This window comes from Thermobia domestica, chromosome 9 (assembly GCF_964235325.1).
Source record: "Thermobia domestica chromosome 9, izTheDome1.hap1.1, whole genome shotgun sequence".
Lineage (NCBI taxonomy): Eukaryota > Metazoa > Arthropoda > Insecta > Zygentoma > Lepismatidae > Thermobia > Thermobia domestica.
Window position 1 is genome coordinate 88,127,799 of NC_137462.1, and position 20,847 is coordinate 88,148,645.

A 20,847-nucleotide genomic window follows, 5' to 3' on the forward strand; every position below is an offset into this window, starting at 1 on the left:
TTAATGGATGTATGGTAGAGGGATAACTTCTGGTGCATCGGGTCCATGGTACGATCACAGCTCGCACCAAGTGGACTTTGTGGTGAACAAACACATTGTGCGTGGGTTTTTTCTGTATTTTCCTGTTTCCTCCCACTTTCTTCATTCTACAATTTTCATTCATTTCTCATCATCACCGTCTCCTTTAGCCTGCACTGCATAATCGTGGGTCGTAAAACTGAAAAATTTAATTTAATTTGTCATTTCTTTAATGGGAGTACATAAAATAGTTGGGTTCAGCGGTACTCTCAAGTTCACTGTCCTATAGCGTTAACACAAGAAAGATTAAACTAAAGATCTTAGATAAGGTCTGATGTTTAGATTGATTTTTTTTTTCTTTAATTTTATTTTTCAGGAATATGAGTCCGGTTACACAACTCTATGTAAGTGTAGATGCCAGCACCAAAGATAGTTTAAAGAAAATTGATCGTCCACTTTTTAAAGACTTTTGGGAGAGATTTATTGAAAGTTTAAAAGCTTTGTCTGAAAAGGTATGACTAATTGAAAATTCATATATTCATTTGATTATAATTTAATAACATTATATTTAATTAGAAGACGTACTGTATATGGCCTAAAGCAGAATTTTTTAGTAATTTATATTTGTAGACTAATAAGCAATAAATTCAAGACGGAATCGGAATTGATTTCAGTTTATAATTTTTTGTAAAACAGACATCTCATTCTAATAAAGCAGATGATTAAATATTTTTATTCCATCAGCAAGTTTACGAAACAGTGCAAAATTATAATCGTTCAGATATAAATGTAATTTTGTATATTTATTTACTATACTATTTGTTACGATTGGGCATACTATAGACAATACAGATAAATCAGAAAATAGTGAGAACAGATCATACAACACTAAAGGAGGTAACACAATAATCTCTTTCTCTAAAAACATCATCAGATACGAATGGAAAGAATTAAGAAGAAAATATGAACAACACAAAATCAGTAGTGAAGCGTCCAGTTGAGCATTATATTAAAATTACAACTAAGCATTTTACAATTACTTTTCACAGTTAACTTTTCTTTCTTTAATATTACTACTTTTCCTAATCCAATTATGATTTATCGAATGCCCTTATAGTATAGTTTACCTTATAGTGTTGTTTTATAATATTTTCAGTGTTTTATGCCAAGTAATTTCGTACTTTTATTCTCACTTCAAAGTTGTTCTGTTCCAGCTAATGTTATATGTATACTGATGTTTCTGAAAATTACAACACCGAAAAGGTCACAACTAAATGAAATTAAATTTACACCAGAGATTCGTTTCGTGACTATGAAGAAGAGATTCCAGTTTCAGAACTGTACACCTCTTCTACCTTATAAACCAGTATAGTATGCGAAGCTTTGACATGCTTCTAACATAGTGTCGATACGTCATGGCATCATAATTAAATGAGCGTTGGATATTTTCGCGAGGAACCGTCTGTGGAACTATTTGAATGCAAGACCGTAAGAGATCGATATGTCTGCTGAGAGCCATCATGAACCAAATGCTGACGAACTCTTATCTCACACATATTCGATAGGCTACATGTAAAGCGACCATGCAAGCCAAGCAAGCAGCAGTAGCCATCATTAACTTGAGAAAGATCTTGCCCATTCTGAGATACGAGGGAAAATCGAAAAGTCCTTACACTTTTTTTTTTCTTCGAGGTGTAATACAAAATCGAGATATACGAGCAATGCGGTAGGTTTTTCTCGGAACGGACCCATTGTCATTTCCGATTCCTTCTACCACACGGTGATGTTATCAATTGCCAAAGAAGGCCAGAGTGCACAGAATCCCCATGCTGTATGAGCAGCGAAGTGATATTCGTTTTCTATAGTGCAAGGGACTCACCAACACAGACATCCACAGGCATAGAGCCAATGATGAGCCAAGAGTTTAGCAGTGCAAAGTGTGCAGTGGTGGTGCAAGAAGTTAGACAGTGGGCATCAAGGTATTCGGGATGTTGACTGTGTTGTTTTCCTCAATGATAATGCAAAACCGCACATGACAAAGAAAACAATCAGCAACTTCATTCGTAGTGGTGAGAGATTATGGAGTATCCTCATTACATTCCTGACCTTGCCTTGAGTCATTACACCATCTTTTTTGTCCATTAAAGAAATTCGTGCCACGACAGAAGTTCACGAACAACACCGAAGGACAGAACATTGTTCTTCGGTGATTCCGTGATCAGCCGACCTCCTCCTACGCAGTAGGCGTCGAGAAACGTATGCTACGGTGAGACAGTGCCTCAACTGATGTGATTATGTTGAAAAATAGACAAAGGTGCGTAGAGTATTGTTTATATCTTGTTTTTCGTTTATGGTTTGCAATCTGTAGGCCAAGATTTTTCGATTTTCCCTCATACAAGTTGCTGCGTGTAGTTGCCTAAAGAAACTGTATAACCTTGGTTTCTACAACTTCCCTCACGTAGCAGTCACTAGTGTGGTTTGCCTTCAATGCTTTGCAGCTGAGACAGAGTTGTAAGGAATGGTGCACGCTGACAAGTCAATTTGCGTTACTGTTTTTCATTTGAAGCCAACACTGTGAACGACGCCGTACGATCAGTCACAACATACGAACAACATGTGTCCTCCCGCGGTATGGTCACATTGCGTTCTACTGTCCTAGTGTCACTGTGTACGGACTACTTCTGTCCATTAGTTCCACATACGCACCACTGTTGCACACACACACACACGGACGGACGGACAGACAGACAGACTTCGCAGTCCGAAAAATAGCTTTTCCGTAGCCTGATCATACAGCCACGTTTAAACAGAATCTTCTCTTTGTTGTACCCTCATGCGCAAAGAAAAAAAGCGTATACTGTAACCCACGATTTTTCGCAATTATTGCATTTTCCTTGTGTTTATGGGTAAAATTCAGTTATTAGTAAGTGGAGATAATAGAAAGCAATCCATCTAAGAAGATATTTCCAAAAAAGATAATAAAATAATAAAAATATAAGCAAGAAACAAAATTATGCTCTGTTTTGTGTATACTGGCAATAATGTTTTAGAGGGATTTTGCAGTAGCAGAGCACGATTGCAGAGTTAATAACACCATTGGTAGGGAGAGAGCTGAATCAAGGAACTAGAAAGTGGAGTAAAATATTGCATTTATTGGCTTAAATCTAAGGTTTAAGTTATGTGCCAAATATAAATTAGCTTCTGTAACGAAGATGTACGGAAATATAGAACAAAGAGGAAAACTGTTTTCTTAAGTTCGGAAGTGACATGCTGTATTGCCATGAGCATTTATTTGTTAAGAAAAAGACAGGCAACAAAGCGTAGTCTGTGTAGTCAAGTGGGTAGAGTGGCGGACTGGGAGTTCTTATACTGTTTTGACACCAGATCGAATCCCATCCCATCCTTTTTTTCTTGTTTCCTCTGATGACGTATTAATTGAGAATTAGTGTACTATTAGTAATAGCGATTATTTTCAGTTTATGCTATTGTATAGCTTCTTCTCTCATCCTCTTTTTTTGGAAAAAAGTACAATTTTGTCTCCAATAAAGTGTAAAAAATATGTATAGACAGAAACAGACATCTTACTATCAAACGTGATTTATCGTGATGAAATGAACAAGTTTCCCGTTATAAGAAAGAAAGCTATAGAAAATTATTGAAGTTGGTCTTCTTTAGGTTTTCAGCATGCTATATATATAGATATATATATATTCTTTATAAGATTATACTTTATAAGGCAAGATGTGCGATCATACCCACAAATTTAGCTAGCGAGTGAAAGATGTTTTCTGCACAAATATTTTACAGGTTTAGGTGCATAAAACACCAATACGCCATGGTCTCGTTTTTCTGACCTTCGTTTATTCCAAATACCGTATTATCCGACATATCATTGCAGGTGAAAAGTAGGATCAATCGGCAAGAAGAAATGCAAGTTGTGGTCTTAGTCTGTTTTTGATGCTCTGGACTCTATCGCCTAGCACACCCGTCTACACCATGACTCATACGTCTATCATTCAGTGCAGTCACGTATCAATGTCTTCTTTTCGGAGGGGGCCCAACACGAATCCTCGTAAGCACGCAATTCTAATGTTTCAAAAATATCAATAATAATAATAATAATAATAATAATAATGCAACAGTTCTGTATTTCTCTTAAACTTTTTCTTACTTTTCATTTATGAACCGGTTTGCTTTAAACAAACTGCATTGAAGCACAAACGAAATCAAAAAATATTTTTGAGACACATGTAAGGAAAACTGTGTGCTTCGTATATCATACAACAGAAATAACAAATGGCAATGAGTGTATCGTTCTAATACATTAACGTTATAAACAGAACGGAATTGAAATTGTAATCCCATTTAAAAGTTATCTGTAATTCCACCTGGTATCAATGGCATTACGGTATGTTCTTAGAATTATAACAACAACGTATTACCCACAGTTCGGATACTGCCTCAAAGTAATCTGATATAAAAGAACCTCAAAAGGGAAAAAGGTTTATTAAAAAGTGCTTGAGTTTTGGGAGGGGACAGCTTCCAGGACCTCACGCTCGATACTTCCCTGATTCAATGCATTATATTTATTTCTTACAAAATATGATACACAGGGGCTAGAGGTCTTCACGGGCAAGAATTTTTAGCCCAGACCCGGCCCGGCTTCTTCAATTTATAAGCATTAGCGGATTAAGGGCGGAGCCAATGGACCCCAACCTCAGGGGGCCCCTTAAAATCCCTCTGTTTAATACTAAAATATAACAATCAACTTATTATATTATAGGCTTCAGACCTATGCTAAATTTCTTTCCATCAGCAGTATTTAACCGTTAATAATGAATATAATTATTTAATTGTTAATAATGAATGTAACTAAACTAATTATTGTAAACTTGGAGCACATTAAAATATTAGAGCATAGTTCTCGGTGGTTCGATAAGCCTATGAGGCAGTGGAAGGCAGCAAAGAAAATTTATGCACTGGAACTATTCTTAACATAGGGCCCCCTTAAAATAGTCGGCTCCAGGTCCCCCAAAGCCTTAATCCGTCCCTGTCTATAAGCAATATTTCACGAAAAGCTGGTATTTTTTAACAAATGCGTTCGTCATCAAGTTTCCATAAGGTAGTCCCTTTCTCGTTTAAATAATTTCAGAGGCTGCGGTGTTTCAGTGGTAGAGCGTTCCCCTCTGGTGCATGGAGTCCTTGGTTCGATCCCTGCTCGCGCCAAGTGAATCTTGTGCTGGACAGACACCGTGTGCATGGGTTTTCTCGGGGTTCTCCCACTTTCTTTATTCGACCATTTCATTCATTTCTCATCATCACCATCTCCTTTAGCCTCGCCGGCATAAATGTGGGACGTAAAACTTAAAGATTTCATTTCAAATAATTTCAATCAAAAAACAGTTGCAGGGAGTATGTAATTTCGAATAAAACAAACTACTATATAAAATTCTGAGTATATTATTTTTTTAAATGAAATTCTCGCGAATCTTATTTCTAAATCGAAGGGTAAAAAGACTAAATTCACTCTCTTTTTATTATAGATCCGTTTCAATTGAAGCAGTTGAAATAGTTGGGAAAAAATTAAAAAGCCATACCCCATATTCCTGTGTGCCACAATCGGTATAACGCGGCACACTGGTGTGTCCAGCAAAGTGAACAGTATGGCGCAAACTTTTTCCTATTATTTGCAGGAATATTTGTCGAGTTTCTGTTATTTATTATTATTCAGCTGTCTGTATACAGTTAAGCAACCGCAAGTATCACGTTGAGGGAATGAGTATAATTATTCACTTTAATAGTAATAGAAAAGTCTATTTGCTTGTATATTCTACCGGGAATAACTGCATCCGTTTAGAAAGTTAAGACTAACAACAAAGGGATCCGATGTTCTGACCACACACCGCCCGAAGTCGTGAGTGCCACAAGTTCTCTTCTACGCCTTGGCACAATAAAGGCTGTTGCGTTCAGGGAGAGAGAGAAACAATTCCATTGCAGTTATATGCTTTAATAAATGTTAACTTATGTTTATAAATTATGTAAGTGATCGTATCGTTTTCTGTTTATTATTATTATTATTATTATTATTATTATTATTATTATTATTATTATTATTATTATTATTATTATTATTAATTCTTATTATTATACATTTCTTAATACGTTGATTGCCATGTGTATGGAATTCCATACTCACGGCTCTCCCATTCAGCGCCGCGTGATGATTTTCCATACACAAACAATATAGATATTCCAAGTTTGTTGTGTTCGTTCTATAGGTGTGTATGTAATTAGAAACATATGGCATAGAAATCAAAATTTAATATCCACGCAAAGTATATGCAAAACCACACACAAAGAAATTTATGAACAAAGACATTGAGTTTGAGTTTAACATCTCGTTCAGCAACGAAACTATATGAGACGTCGACTTACTGATTAACGTGGACTCCGAACCACGTGAGCTCTCGCTGAGTCTCCCACGCCAAAGGCGCGTACGCTAACCGCTTAGCCACGAAGGAGCTCATGAACAAAGACACTTATGGGCTAAAACAAAGGCGAAAACAAACATGTGTGATGTGATTTTGAGTTTATTGTCCCTTTCAGCAGCGAGGCTATATGAGACGTGGACCTACTGATTAACGGGGAATCCGAACTACATGAGCTCTCGCCGGGCGGAAACAAAGAAATACTGGTGGATTGCTGTCCGTGATGCACAGGTGATAACGGTCAACAGTTTTAAATTTAAACAAATAATAGTTTTAATTAAGCACGAATTTAACTTACAGTGTACAGCGGGAAAGGCCCAGTAGTTCGCAAGGATCGTTACATCATCAAACCCCGTCAAATACACTGCAAACCTGTCAGCAAGCTCCTATCAATATTAAACAGGTATTGTGTTCTAATGTTAATTTCAATGTTAACCTATGTACGCCTACGGACTTCAATACTCGCCCTCAAACGAAGGTGCAGACTATCCATGATTTGCAATATTAAACTCTCTCTCAGCCTCTGTATTCTCCTAACATGTCTCCCAGTGATTACAACTTTTTTTTGTATCTCAGTCACTTCTTAGTAGGATAGCTTTATCTTGAGGCCACTGATTAACATGGCATTGTATTTTTCACTTTTTTACATTTGGAATTGACAGTCATCGTTTGGACATTTCAGTCGCACCTACCTAATATTTACAACGTTTCTTCGATAATTTCGTAACATTGTATTATTTCTTTGTATTATTGATTAGCTTGGTTAGGCTTATTTAAACACTTTTTTCTTTGCACCGACATGTCACATCTCGTGGACGAAAATACACTAGCTCTCACTGGAAATTAAATCCAAAACCAATGCACTTGAACCATTAGACCACAACAAGGCACATTTAAAAGGAAGTTTCGATTTTGTTCGGAAAATTGTGATTAGGTTTAACATTTAAAAATATATTTAAGAAAGGGTACGGAGCAAACGCACTGTACTTTCTCGCTCGAATTTCTTACACTGACTCATGTTAGGCTGCAGCTATTATTGAAACATTTATTTGGGAAATTGCGAATAAAATAATGTGTTTTGGAAAACTTTGCTAGAAGAAACTGTAGGCCCAAAAGTAAAGTACCCATTGGCCATATTTCCGTTAGAAATAACTTAAGCCATATATTAGAATGATTAAGGATATAATTGTATGTGAACTATAAGCAAAAGCGTCTGAGTAATTTCTGAGAAAATCATGAAAAAAGTCACCCCAAGAATAAATTATCCTTTGTGGATCTTTTCAGGACAAACGAGCTATTCTATATTGTTAATGTTTTCATAAAACATTTATTTATGAAATACGAACACAATCGCCTGAGTCGTTCTTGAGAAAATCGCCGGTAAAACTTACTGTCAAAAGTAATATACCACTTCTAGATTTTCAGGATGAGGGAATTGTACCATATAGCTAGGTTATTTATGTAACATTTATTTATGAAATATGAACAACAAACATCTGAGTTGTTTTTGGGAAGGTCATCGGGTAAAACGTATCCCCAAAGGTAAACTATTCTATCTGTAATTTTGCGGATAAACGATTTATGCCATATTGTAAATTATTTATAATCTGGACCAAGTATATCGAGTTATTTTTAAACAAATCGTCGGGAAAAATTTCACTGTCAAAGTAAACTATTTCTTTTGGATTTTTCTTTTCGGAACAAGCGAGTTATACCATATTGTAAGATTACTACAGAAAATATTTTTACTGAAATTACAACAAATTTGTCTCAGTTATTACTGAGAAAATTGTAAAAAAAAAAAAAAAAAAAAAAAAAACCGAGAAAACGTCTCCTTCTGTATGTTATCGAAATAAACGATTTATGCTGTATGTTAGTTTATTAATGAAACATTTTTTTACGAAATATGAACAAAATTGGCTGAGGCGTTAATGGTAAAATCTCGGGGGAAAGCTCACCCTAAGAGTAAACTACTCCTGAATGTTTACTACATGACGAACGAATTGTCATATTGTTGGGTTATTAATGATACGTTTATTTATGAAATGTGGTTGAGAAAATTGTGCAAAAAGAACCCATACTATACAGTAAATTACACCATATGTATTTTTTCAGAAAAATTATTGATACTACGGTGGAGAGTTGTTAAGAAAATATATATTTACAAAAAATAAATGAAATCGTCACTTTTTTTTTTTTAAATAGAAAATTGAATTATTTTAAATTTTCATCCTTCAGTAAACTACCCCTACTTTTAGGTGTCGAAGGATATAAAATTCGAAACGATAGTATGTTATTACAAGTTATGTCTACAATTCAGTCCAGATACGTTGAACAGTATGGCCTCTAGTTGAGTGCATGTAAAAGCGTGACGAATCGACAGACTAATAGATGAGCAGACATCGAAAAATCATTTTTTCGATATGTAGGGGCCATGTAACGAATTCATTGAAATCTCGTATTCGATTTTTATAACTATCACCATACTTTCTTCTTTCGTCGCTCAAATGTGAAAACGCATGGGCCTACACCGACACGTAAAGTGATAAATTGTAATCCCAAAAATTTAATTTGTTATGTTTAATGTATTGTCACGCTATAAAAAAAAAACTTATGCCTGTTACATCATTTAATTATCAGTTTTTCACGCTATTGTACAATTCGGAAGAACGGTATGATTATAGTTAATATCCATGGCATATTTTGGAGGCATTCATATTCCTCACAAATAGAGCTGTATAATTTAGTTTTGTTTAAAGAAAGCATTCTTAATCCTTACAGAGACTTATGATTGCATTTCTTGCACTTGTGGATATGAAAAAAAGGAGAGAGTCAATACTTTAAAAAGAAACACACTCACACAAACACTAGAACAATAATTTAACATCAGCTTTTTTTTATGACAATGCGCTATTCTACTTCATTCGCTGTGACTGTAAGGCTGCAGGTCGAGCATTTTTTTTTTTTTTCTGGCTCGCAGACACGCTCAAAGTGAGTTGAAGTTTCTTCTGCTGTGCAAAAAACGAAGAGGGGAGGAATAGGCATACCATAGCATAAACTGAAAACAATCGCTATTGCTAATAGTACACTAATTCTGAATAAATACGTCATTAGAGGAAGTATTTATTTCCTTATTATATTGTTTCGGTTCTTATTAACAAAAATTATACACTTTCTGTAATGTTTTGAAAAAAAAAAAAAAAAGTAAAATGGATTGGATGGGATTCAATATGGTGTCAAAACAGTATAAGAACTCCCAGTCCGCCACTCTACCCACTTGACCACAAAGACTACGCTTTGTTACTTTTTTTTTTAAACAAATAAATGCTCATGGCTATGGAGCATGTCATTTCCAAACTTAAGAAAACAGTTTTCCTCTTTGTTTTTATATTTCCGTACAACATCTTGGTTACAGAAGTTAATTTGTATTTGGCAGACGCTTTACACCCTAGGTTTAAACCAATAAATGCAATATTTTACTCCACTTTCTAGTTCCTTGATTCAACTTCTGGATACTACCAATCGTGAAATTCCCTCTGCAGTCGTACGCAATTCCCTCGAAAGCATTATGCCAGTGTACACAAAACCGAGCATAATTTTGTTTTTTGCTTATATTTTTATTATTTTGTTATCTTTTTTTGGAAATATCTTCTTAGATGGATTGCTTTCTATTATCTCTTATAACTGAATTTTACCCATGAACGTAAGGAAAATGCAATAATTGCGAAAAATCGTGGGTTACAGTATACAAGTTTTTTTTTTTTTTTTTTTTTTTTTTCGCATGAGGGTACCTTTGACGATGATGAGATATAGTTGTGATTGCCCACATGATCTATGTTCGCGCTTCACTTAGTGCTGCTTTAACTGCACTTCTGGGTACTACTTCGAACACCGACCCGAGAGCTGTACTGAACTCATGTATGCGCCATCCCGCTGAAATTGTAATCTTCGTATGTCATACCGTACCAATTAAATTCTGTTAGGATTTTTATTTTTTTTTTATTTTTTTTATACGAATACTTAATGGGGTATATATTTCGTGATTCAAATTACATCTGAATGTAAATTATTATATAATATAGGTAGGGGCAGGAGTTTTTCGAAATTCGAAATTAAACATTTCGCATTTGAAAGTAAAAATTTCGTATTTTGTCGCATTTTGAGATATAAAATTTCTCATTTTTTCGCTAACTAAATTGTTTTACAAACTCTAATATAGGCCCAATATAAGTAATAAATAGGGCAACCTAAAAGCATAAAAAGCATTATAGCAATTTACACATATGGTTGGTACCTTGAACATGGTTGTGGTTGTCTAAAGGTCCAGACGAAACTAATTTTAAAAGTATAATTTCAGAAAATAAAGCATAAAGCATAATTTAAAATATATAGCACAATTCTTGGAAAATTCTGTTTAACTGCAAGTTTAACATACTGTACTAATATTTTTTTAAAACCAATATTTATAATGCAAAATCATTTAGAACAATGCAACAATGAAAAGCTTATTTTTACTTCTGCAAACTTCTTTTCGGTGTAATCCTTTGATGTGGAGAAATGGAAAAAAAAAAAGGAAAAGAACAAGAGAACTTTCAGCCAACAATGAATAGTACACAGGAACTCCACACTACATTGTTGTGTGTACCTCTTGAACTTGAGCACTTTCTGTACTTTTTGGTGACATCTTTTACTTTCCCTTTCTGTATATATGCACCTCTAAGGCGCACGCAAGTGATAGAAAAAACTGACTCGAGTAAAGCATCTCTCTTTACAGTGCATTAAGTAGAAAGTTCATTAAATATGAAAGAAACTGGTTGCTTAAAATATTAATAAATATATTAAGATATTTAGAATATTTAATGTATAATAAATATTATACATTATCCACTATTAATGTAAAACAATGATTACAATTAAGAATAAAACATAATTTGAAAAAAATAAAGCATAATTAAACAAAAAATAAAGCATAATGTGGGTTGCTCTTGGATTAAACAATAATACTACTTAGAACATTGAAGTTATTCTTTATGCAGTTACTAACAACAAATTACTTCTTCCTTCTTTTGCAAGTCCAAAAACGTAAAATATACTAACACAGTATTTTCACGATTGCCACCACAAAACAGCATACATTGTATTAGCTATACAGTAAAAACACATACACATGCAAAAAAGGGAAAAACATATATACAATACATTATTCCAGTATCATCTTGTATATTTCGTTTGCAAATTATTATTCTGATGAAAAGTGCTGCATGTTACACGTTTCTACATTTTCTTCTTTCATTTGTAACCTTCTATCATTGATTACTAAACTGTATTTCGAAAAAAAGAAAAAGAAAAAACCTTTCACAACCAATATTCGTTATTGGAAGCCATATTGTAGACAGGCACAAGTTACTGAAATTTAAATTTTCCTCCCCTTTGGTTCTCTGTGCAAGTAAAATATCCATCACACTGACATTGTCATCTTGACTCTGCATCACAACTTTCTTCAAACTCTTATGGAAATCAGCATATAAAGCAGGGTGTCTAGCAGTCGGGAAAGTCGGGAATTCGTCTTAAATTGAAAAATTGGTCGGAAAATCGGGGATTTGTCGGGAATTCGCGAAAAAAGTCGGAAAATTTGAATTTACGTTTTTGACAATTATTGTGCTTATTTGCTTGAGGTGAACACTTTGTGTCACCGCACTTAACTTTGAAAATTCCAATATAATCATTCAAAAAATTGCATTTCGCCATTCTTTTGTTTAGAACGCAGTTCGTCAGTCATTTGTTTGTAGTATACGTTAGATTAAAAATGGCTGTGTCTATGATGTAGGAGGCAGATAAGTTTGTTTTATTAAACATAATTTCCAATCGTAAAATATAACATTAATCTATAATAATCTTAGGATTCGAGTTTTTTCTTTAAAAAAAAAAAAAAAAGAATAAAAGTACTTTTGAAAATCTGGCGGATAACTGTCAAAACCTTGCAGTAACTCAACAAGACTTTTACAATGACATATCATTTCCCAACAAAACCTAAAGGAAGTTCAGTTGTCCTGTGGCAGCATCACATGTAGACGTACCTGGCTCCAGCACTGATCCTCTTATATGCTCATCAAGTGAAACAAGCTCTCCAACTAGTACTTCGACCCTGGACAAATATAAAGTAAAGGATAGTGTTACACAAGCAGAGATTTTGTGGTGTATAAACGCGGTTATGAATCACAACATTTTACGCAGTGCTGAAAATAGTGTTGTTCTTTTTCACTAGGATGTTACCAAACAGTGCAATTGCTAGTGGCATGAAATTGCACAAGAACAAAATGTCATATATCATCGTGTGTAGATTGTGTCCATATTTTCAACATGAACTTAAATCCCTGTTGCGCAAAGTACTCAAATGGATGTGAATGTATAATTCTGGGACGACAGCAACAACAGAGTCAGAACATGGTATTTAAATTCTGTTTCTATGGATTATAATGCAGCTACAGACGTACTATATGGTTTGCAGAATGTATTGCAGTTGCTTATGCCGTCTAAGCTTCTGCAAATTTCAATGAATGGGCCAAACATAAACTTGGCACTTTTAAGGCTAATTAAAGAGGAACGTTGTGCCACCCTTCTACAAATGCTCCACGACTTCTTGAACTTGGTTCGTGTAGTCTTCACGTTGTTCACGGTGGTTTTAAGACTGACATACAAAAAAACTGGATGGATTTGATTTCTTTCGTTAGATCCTTTATAACTTGATCGAAATGGTACCAACAGGGCGTGCTCAGTATTCTGAAATTAACAGGTTCGTCATTATTTCCTCTTCCATTTTGCCACATTCGGTGGGCAGAAAATGCTAAAGTAGCATATTTCCTCTTCCATTTTGCCACATTGGGTGGGTAGAAAATGCTAAAGTAGCAAAGCGAAGCCAAGAAATATAACCGGATGTGAGAAAGTATATTGAAACCGTTAAAGGAAGAGACAAAGAACTCAACTATAGCAGCTTCAGAATAGTAGCTGAGAGTTTGAACGAAAAGTTGCTCCTTGCAAAATTAGCTTTTTTTCAATCCCTAGCTGAGGACTGTTGTATTTCTTGACCGAATATCAGTCAGACACCTCTATGACTCCATTTGTACATGGCATCCTCACTCAGATATTAAAATTATTGATGCCACGCTTCGTTACGAAAGAAACGATGGACAGAGTGAGATTGATGTTATGGAGAAAAATGAAAACATCTATGTTAATTTAATACGGAAAGGAAATGTACAGAGGTTAATGAAAAGAAAATACTGTGTTTTCGTAAACAAGTTCGTGAATGCTATCAGCTTTTTGTTTCCAAACTACAACAGAAGTCTCCGCTAAAGTATTCCCTTACAAATGCACTGATGTTTTTCAATCCCTTCACCGTTGCTATTCACAGGAAGAAGCTGTTGAACAAATGAGAGCAACGTTCGAAATTTTAGTGCAGAGTATATTGTCTCAGCGTTCGATGCAGAAAAGGTAGACAGAGAATGCCAGGCTCTAGTAGGTCAGATACATATGCAATAGAAAATGGAGTCTTAAAAAAGAAGTGAACGCAGACTTGATGACTTTTGGATGAGTGTCTTATCACCAAATGATGTATATCTCTACAAGATGTAAAGATGTGCCTAATTCTTTTCCATGGCAATGCAGCCTTAGAAAGGAGTTTTTCCGTAAACGAGAAAAAAATATAAAATTTGTCAGAGGATTCTTTAGTGGCGCAGCGTGTAGTGTGTGTGCTGTTAATGTAGCTGGTTCCTACCTATCCCAAACCAGATGATACTATCAATGAGAAATGCATATGTTCGATTCAAGGAAGCCGAAGAACATCGTAGGAAAGTGATGGCAGAAAAAAAATCGCAGGGCCGCTGAAAAAAGAAGAGCACAACAGAGATTAAAGTAACTTGAAGCAAAGAAACGGAAAATTGTGGATCAGTTGTCAGAAGAAGTCGCTACTATAGAAGAAAAGAAGTTGCGTGATTAAATTACATCATTGTATACATGAATAAGGAGAAAGTATTTGATTGGGTATGATTTTGCACACTTTTTCATTACATTTTAACCTTTCTTAACTTTACGATTTTTTCTTAGGTCGGAAAAATATGAAAATGGTCGGAAAATGTCATGAAATTGCTGAGAGAAATTTGCTAGACACCCTGATAAAGGTTCATATATTGCAATTTTCTTTGAAAATCCTGGCATTGAACAAAAAGCTTGCACAAAGTCTTTATATCAGGATTTGAAAGGCACCCAACAAATGAGGGATTAAATAATTTTGCAACATTTCCGTACATTTCATTCAATTTCTGCTTTTCTTTCGTTAAATTATGTAACTTTAAAAGGGATTTTCCCCGCATCTTTTAAACAATATTATTTTATTCAATATTACCACGATGCTGAATGTTCCACATTCCACAACTACCAGCTATGAGCTTGAAACAGCAGTAGTAATCAGCGTTGCCAGTTGCAAAAGGAAAACAATGCTTGGAAAATTGTACTTTTATTTCTGTATTTTTACAACTGAATTTGAAGTTAAAAATATCGCAATTTGTCGTGTTTTGCGTCTATTTCGCTCAAAATGTCAGTTACTGCATTTTGTCGCGACTTCAAAATACCTATTTTCTTACTCAATCTGGTGTAGTTCGTTGAAAAAGCAACTCTCGGTTTTGTCGGAAAACTTTCGCGATTTCGTACACCTAGATTAGTTGACTGTACAGTGGAGTTGTAATTCTACCATCGCTACTATCGTTTATTCAGCAGTTTGCAAATTACGACAATAATGTTCGCGATCTTATTGCAGTAAATCCTTTACGTAACTCATTGTTGAGTATCATTGTGATTGCCTTCAACATACTCCCTTTGAGAAGCTAATCGCCACTAGCCGAAGAGTACCTCATCCACAATTTAAATCTGTTTTGTGAATTGCCCTTTAGAGTTGTCGAATTATTTGTATCTTTAATATTACCAAAGTGCCTTCCTTGCAGTATTTATCAAGAGGAGAATGGTCGAGGATAGATCAGGTAAATGGAGATGATACTCCAAGACAGTTACTGTTTGTTCGTTGCCCTAATTGAGGTTCATGTGTTTTCGCAATAGCTCACCAAAACACACATACTACGTATATAGAAATAGAGTTGCTCAGGATACTTTTACAGATAGAGTAACATTACCGTTACAGTGCCATCCTATTGAAATCATAGTCAAATTTCTGTATAGTGTTCCACTACAAACATTCGATGGCGAATGAGTGAACGGTATTGTCAGCCCTCATTCGTCTTCGGACTTCTCAATTCTCTCTGTCAAAATGTTGAAAATCAAAATGCTTTTGAGAATTCACACGAGGAACCTCTGGAACTGTAGTTCTTAATAGTGATTTCAAGTTGCAATAGGAGAGAAACTCATAATACTAATTAGCTATATCTCTCATATTGCATCTCTAGATCTCTAATGTATATTTGTCTGAATATTGCAATATGGATTACTAAAATATAATATAATGTAATGAAAGTAACATATTTCCATCTGTTTCAGGGACAGAGAACTGTGTATAGACTTACTTTGGTAAAAAAATGGAACGCAGATGAAATAGAAAATTATGCTAAGCTTGTTTCCATGGGAAATCCTGACTTCATAGAAGTAAAGGTATTGAATTTATAAATTAGTCAGATGTTGCATTAATTTTATTTATTGTTTCCAAAGTGCATTAATACATATCTATCTCTTCGCCTCTATGATTTTTATCCGCACCTGTTGTCACTTTACCAACTAAATCAGAGAATACTTTTGGTTGTTTGTTGCATTTCGATTTAGATTTTCTATTTTGTGGATTTTTTTATCAACTTTCTGTCTATAGTGGTCAATCTACGTCGCTATATAGCAGTACATCCAAAAAGTAAATTTGCGTCTCTTTCAATTGTAAACTGAACTGTAAAATTAATAACATTCTTAAGAAAAATACCCATACATAAGGCTAAATAACAAACATGTCATCAATATATCCGTACCAGTGTTGTTTCTTCTTCGCCGTGCTCAGCGCTTCGAATGTTTCCGTGTAGGTGCTTACTGCTCTAAGTAAAAAGTGGAGAACCCTTGGTCTCCATGTTTGTTCCATTACATAAACACAGAAATTGATATCAAAATATGTTTAAAGAGGATTAGTATGTCTTCTGTAGTAAATATGTATAGTACAGTATTCCCTTGATTATTCGTTCAATGAAAGCTTCCTAAACAGTGGAAACCGGAGCGTTTTGCTGTTCCCAGAAAGATCGTCTAGAACAGGTTTGTTCTTAATATTTTGTGCTTTGTTTAAATCTACAAGCCTAAACTAAATTCCAAAACCATGTCGAGGACCACTGATCCATTCAAAATTCCAGTCGCATCAATACAAGTAATAAAATTCTCGTTCCTGCGTTGTGTTTAGCAACTCATAGGAATATGTCTTTCACCTAACTGAATCAGCTTTGATCTTTATTTCCCTGGGCTAATACTTTTCTAGCCCATATATGCCTTTGTACAGATCTCTTTTCCTTCTTTTTTAGGGGAAGTTTTTATCTGCAATTTTATCATCAACTTATTTTTGGGCTTTAATATTCTCGTATCTTTCCGTGTTAACAGAATTATCCTAACTCATTATAAACTAGTCCGTTTCGTTGCTCTGTTACACGGACGACACCTTTTAAAGCAGCCCTCATTGCTTTATCTCTTCCCGTAATTATTTACGTTTCACACGTGTTACAGCTTTGGTAAGCCTAATTTTTTCTGTACCGGCTGAGAGAACGATAGTTACGTGTTTAACTCAAATGCGGAAAGTCATGTGGCCCGGTCCATTCCATCTAACGTTTTTCCATTCTGAGATACTGTGTTCGTAACTGTGTTACAAGAGTTCAATGACAACAGCACTTGTCTTAGTTGCGTATGATCTCGGACCAAATCGTACTAGAAGCTCAAAGTTGTTCCAGCATCATTTAATAAGGGGTTACAATTTCACTCTTACGAAACGACGTAAAGCATACAAATAAAAACAACTGAAATATCCATCATTTTTTGCGCTATTCCTTTGTCACAACAAAATTTCGATTTTACGAACATTGGTAATTAATGCCTTTGCTTGAATTCACTTAAGTTTTAAAAACCGGAAAAGGCTCGATAAACTCTAAAACCCCGAAAAATCCACCTAAACCCAGTTTCATTATTCAAACCTACCTTTCAAACATTAAATATTTATGTAAAGTATAAACCTGTGATCCAGTTGTTCTTCACGCTATTTTCTTTTGATATAACTTGAATACACTACTACATCCTTGCTCCAAATATTGGAAAACAATGTCTAGTCTCTGTTAAGATCAATTTAAAATGGTTTAAAGATCTCCTCAGATCATTAAATAATTTAAACTGTTCTATACAAGTTTCTTAAAATTATTGCATACACATTTTAGATGTCCAAAAAAATTGAGAGCTTTGTGTATTGTAAATGATACGTAGTTTCTTTAAGGCTAACTACTACATTGATCTTCTGTTATTTTTATTATTTCAGGGTGTAACATTTTGTGGAAAATCTAAAACTAATACGATAACTATGGAGAACGTGCCATGGCACGAGGAAGTCTTGTATTTTGTTCAAAAGTTAGCTGACATGCTCCCATCCTATGAAATAGCTTCTGAACACGAACATTCGAATTGTGTTTTGCTAGCTCATAAAAAGGTATGTAGCTCTTGTAATAATTTTATCAAAGTATTTTACTTATAACAAATTTTACTTACAAATTTTAAAAAAATAAAACTAAACATTAACTTGTTTTTCTTATAAAAATCGCATGAATGTAATCTTGTTCGTTATTCACAGTATGTAAAGAGAGAGAGAGAGAAAGTATATACATATAAACCATATCACCATTTAGAGAGTATGCAAAGAATAAGAAAATATAAATGAGTACAGTTCTGGCTGCGTGTGTTGTTTTTTTGGAGCTAGAATACTCATAACTTGCTCTATCGAATTGTGCAGATAGCATAATACCTATATCAAATTATAATATATCAGGATCGTGCAATAGCAGCGCTCAAGATTTCTTTACGATTAAGAAATTGCCTGGAATTCCATGAAGTAAGTTAAATGAATGTGAGATAACAAACCTTGTCCTGCCATTGCACGATTCTGAAATGTACCTAATTTGGCCTAAAGGATTGCAATACAATTTGGAACATATCATGAAATATTCAGTGATACATTTGTGTGTGTGTGTGTGTGTGTGTGAAATTTTGAAGAGAAACGAGTGATAAGAAATATGTGTTTGTCTATCTCTTTGTCCTATTTATTCCTGAAGGATCCCACATTTGAAAGTGAAGATTCTAAAAGTTGAAGTAACGACTTCTCAGTCTTCTTGTATTAAATTATAATTTTCAGCTGTGAGATATTTAAAAATCAGTAATTAGGGCACAATAAAAATAATAATAATAATAATAATAAATAAGAGGAAAAAAGCAAAATAGCATAATAAACTTAAAAAGTGTGGCAATTTATATTGCACAAAATTAGTGTGTTCGTTCTATTTTTATGTCATTAATATACCAAAAGCTCACATTAAATGTGATAATTTACATTAAGGTGTGTAAATAGAACCATTAGTAGATATAACTTCGAAAGTATCAAAAACTAGAAATACATCAAAACGGAAAAAAAAGAAAGAAAAAGAAAATTAAAAATCATAGAAATATTAGTATCATAAACACAAAACTGCAAAGAAAATATGCTAATAAACCTCGTGACTGAAAAACTACGTAAAAAGAAAAAAAAAAAAAAGTTCGCATTAGATAACCATACCTGGCGTCACAACATACCATAAAGCAGTCATGCGTGCAACACATAGTTCACTTCTGGTTGGACGATATGACAACCATTTTCTTCTGGTTGCCCATACGCAGTTTATATTGTCTGTCTGTTAAGATGCATTTGAAGTGAGAAAACGATCGTTCAGCATCTGCCAATGTGAAAGGAGCCTATTTTAATCACGTCACAACTTTGGGATTTATAGCAGCATGCGTTTAATGGACATCATACTTTCCATATATTTGGTTAGCCAACAATGAATCCGTTTCCTCTGATGTGAATCGTTAAATTCCGTATCTTACTTATGGTCTCCATTTCTCGATAACAGCGAACAGTGTGACTTATATTTCCGATAGAAAGGTAGACAAAACTTAAGCAGCAACCATAAGATGGCAAATGTGGTAAATGATCACAATAAATGGCACTTATTCATAATTTCAAAATATGGCATAATAATGGCAAAATATGGCATTTGTAGCATTTTGCGAGAACAGACTGTTGTTAGTGATATAAAAGAATATGCACTTATTATTCGTCTCGAACAAATATAAAGAATAAGGATGTCATACAGCATCATATTGCTCATTCTTTGAGTAACTAGTAATGGGATTTGAAAGAGAAGTTAGAGCTACAATCGCTGTACAAAAGTTCCAATTTGAGGAGTTCCCTCGTTGCTAAGCGGTTAGCGGACGCGCCTTTGGCGTGGGAGACCCGGGTTTGATTCCCGGCGGGAGCTCATGTGGTTCGGATTCTACATTAATCAGTAGATCCACGTCTTATATAACCTTGCTGCTGAACGGGACGCTAAACTAAAATCAACTCAACAAGTTCCAATTTGCTTTTGTGAAAACCACTGGAGGAATCACTCCCCGCTATTTCTCAAGAATTCAGTCGGCGTAAATAATAATAGTAAATATGGATACCTCTTTAACACAAATTATAATAATAAAACACTGACAGTGTAGTGTATCTCACTGTCAATTAGTAAAAACAATGACATGCCAAAAATAAAAAAATAAAAGCTACTAAGTTATATTAAAAATTCTAAAATAGTCATATTTTAGGATATGCATTAATTATAGCTTGTTAAAATCCTAGAGATTAAAATATGTTTCCTGTTACGTGGTTGCATTAACATTTTTACCGTTGTACCATATGTCGAAACTGTAAAATCTACATTTTTTAAAATATAGTCCGACATACATGGATTGTCAAGCATCTGTTTTTACAAATACAGAGTCAATTTTCTCCTGTCAGCCAGTCGTTCCAATTTAAAGTATGTTATCCAATATTCATACGTACTAGAGTAATAGGTCCAACTTAAAACAAAGTATTCTAATAAAACAGTTTTGGACCATTTCAAGTTTGTTCACGAGAGTATTTGTTAGGCTGTTCCAAGTCGCCGATGCATATTCTAGTTTCGATCTTACCAGTAGTTTATATAACAGTACATAGTATCTGCCTGACAAAAAGCAGGCTATTGATTAAGCAGGTAACCAATTGTTT

The 20,847-nt window shown here is 34.5% G+C and overlaps 1 protein-coding gene across 3 annotated transcripts in view; it reads left to right on the forward strand.

Annotated features, from left to right (window-relative positions):
* LOC145694828 (S-adenosyl-L-methionine-dependent tRNA 4-demethylwyosine synthase TYW1-like) overlaps nt 1-20,847 on the forward strand; it is a 101,176-nt gene that overhangs the window by 71,881 nt on the left and 8,448 nt on the right. For all 3 annotated transcript variants that reach the window (XM_081771490.1, XM_081771492.1, XM_081771491.1), the window contains exons 9-11: nt 395-530; nt 16,050-16,160; nt 18,052-18,219. In XM_081771490.1, coding sequence (XP_081627616.1) covers nt 395-530; nt 16,050-16,160; nt 18,052-18,219 — 415 coding nt within the window. The remainder of the gene's footprint in view (nt 1-394; nt 531-16,049; nt 16,161-18,051; nt 18,220-20,847) is intronic.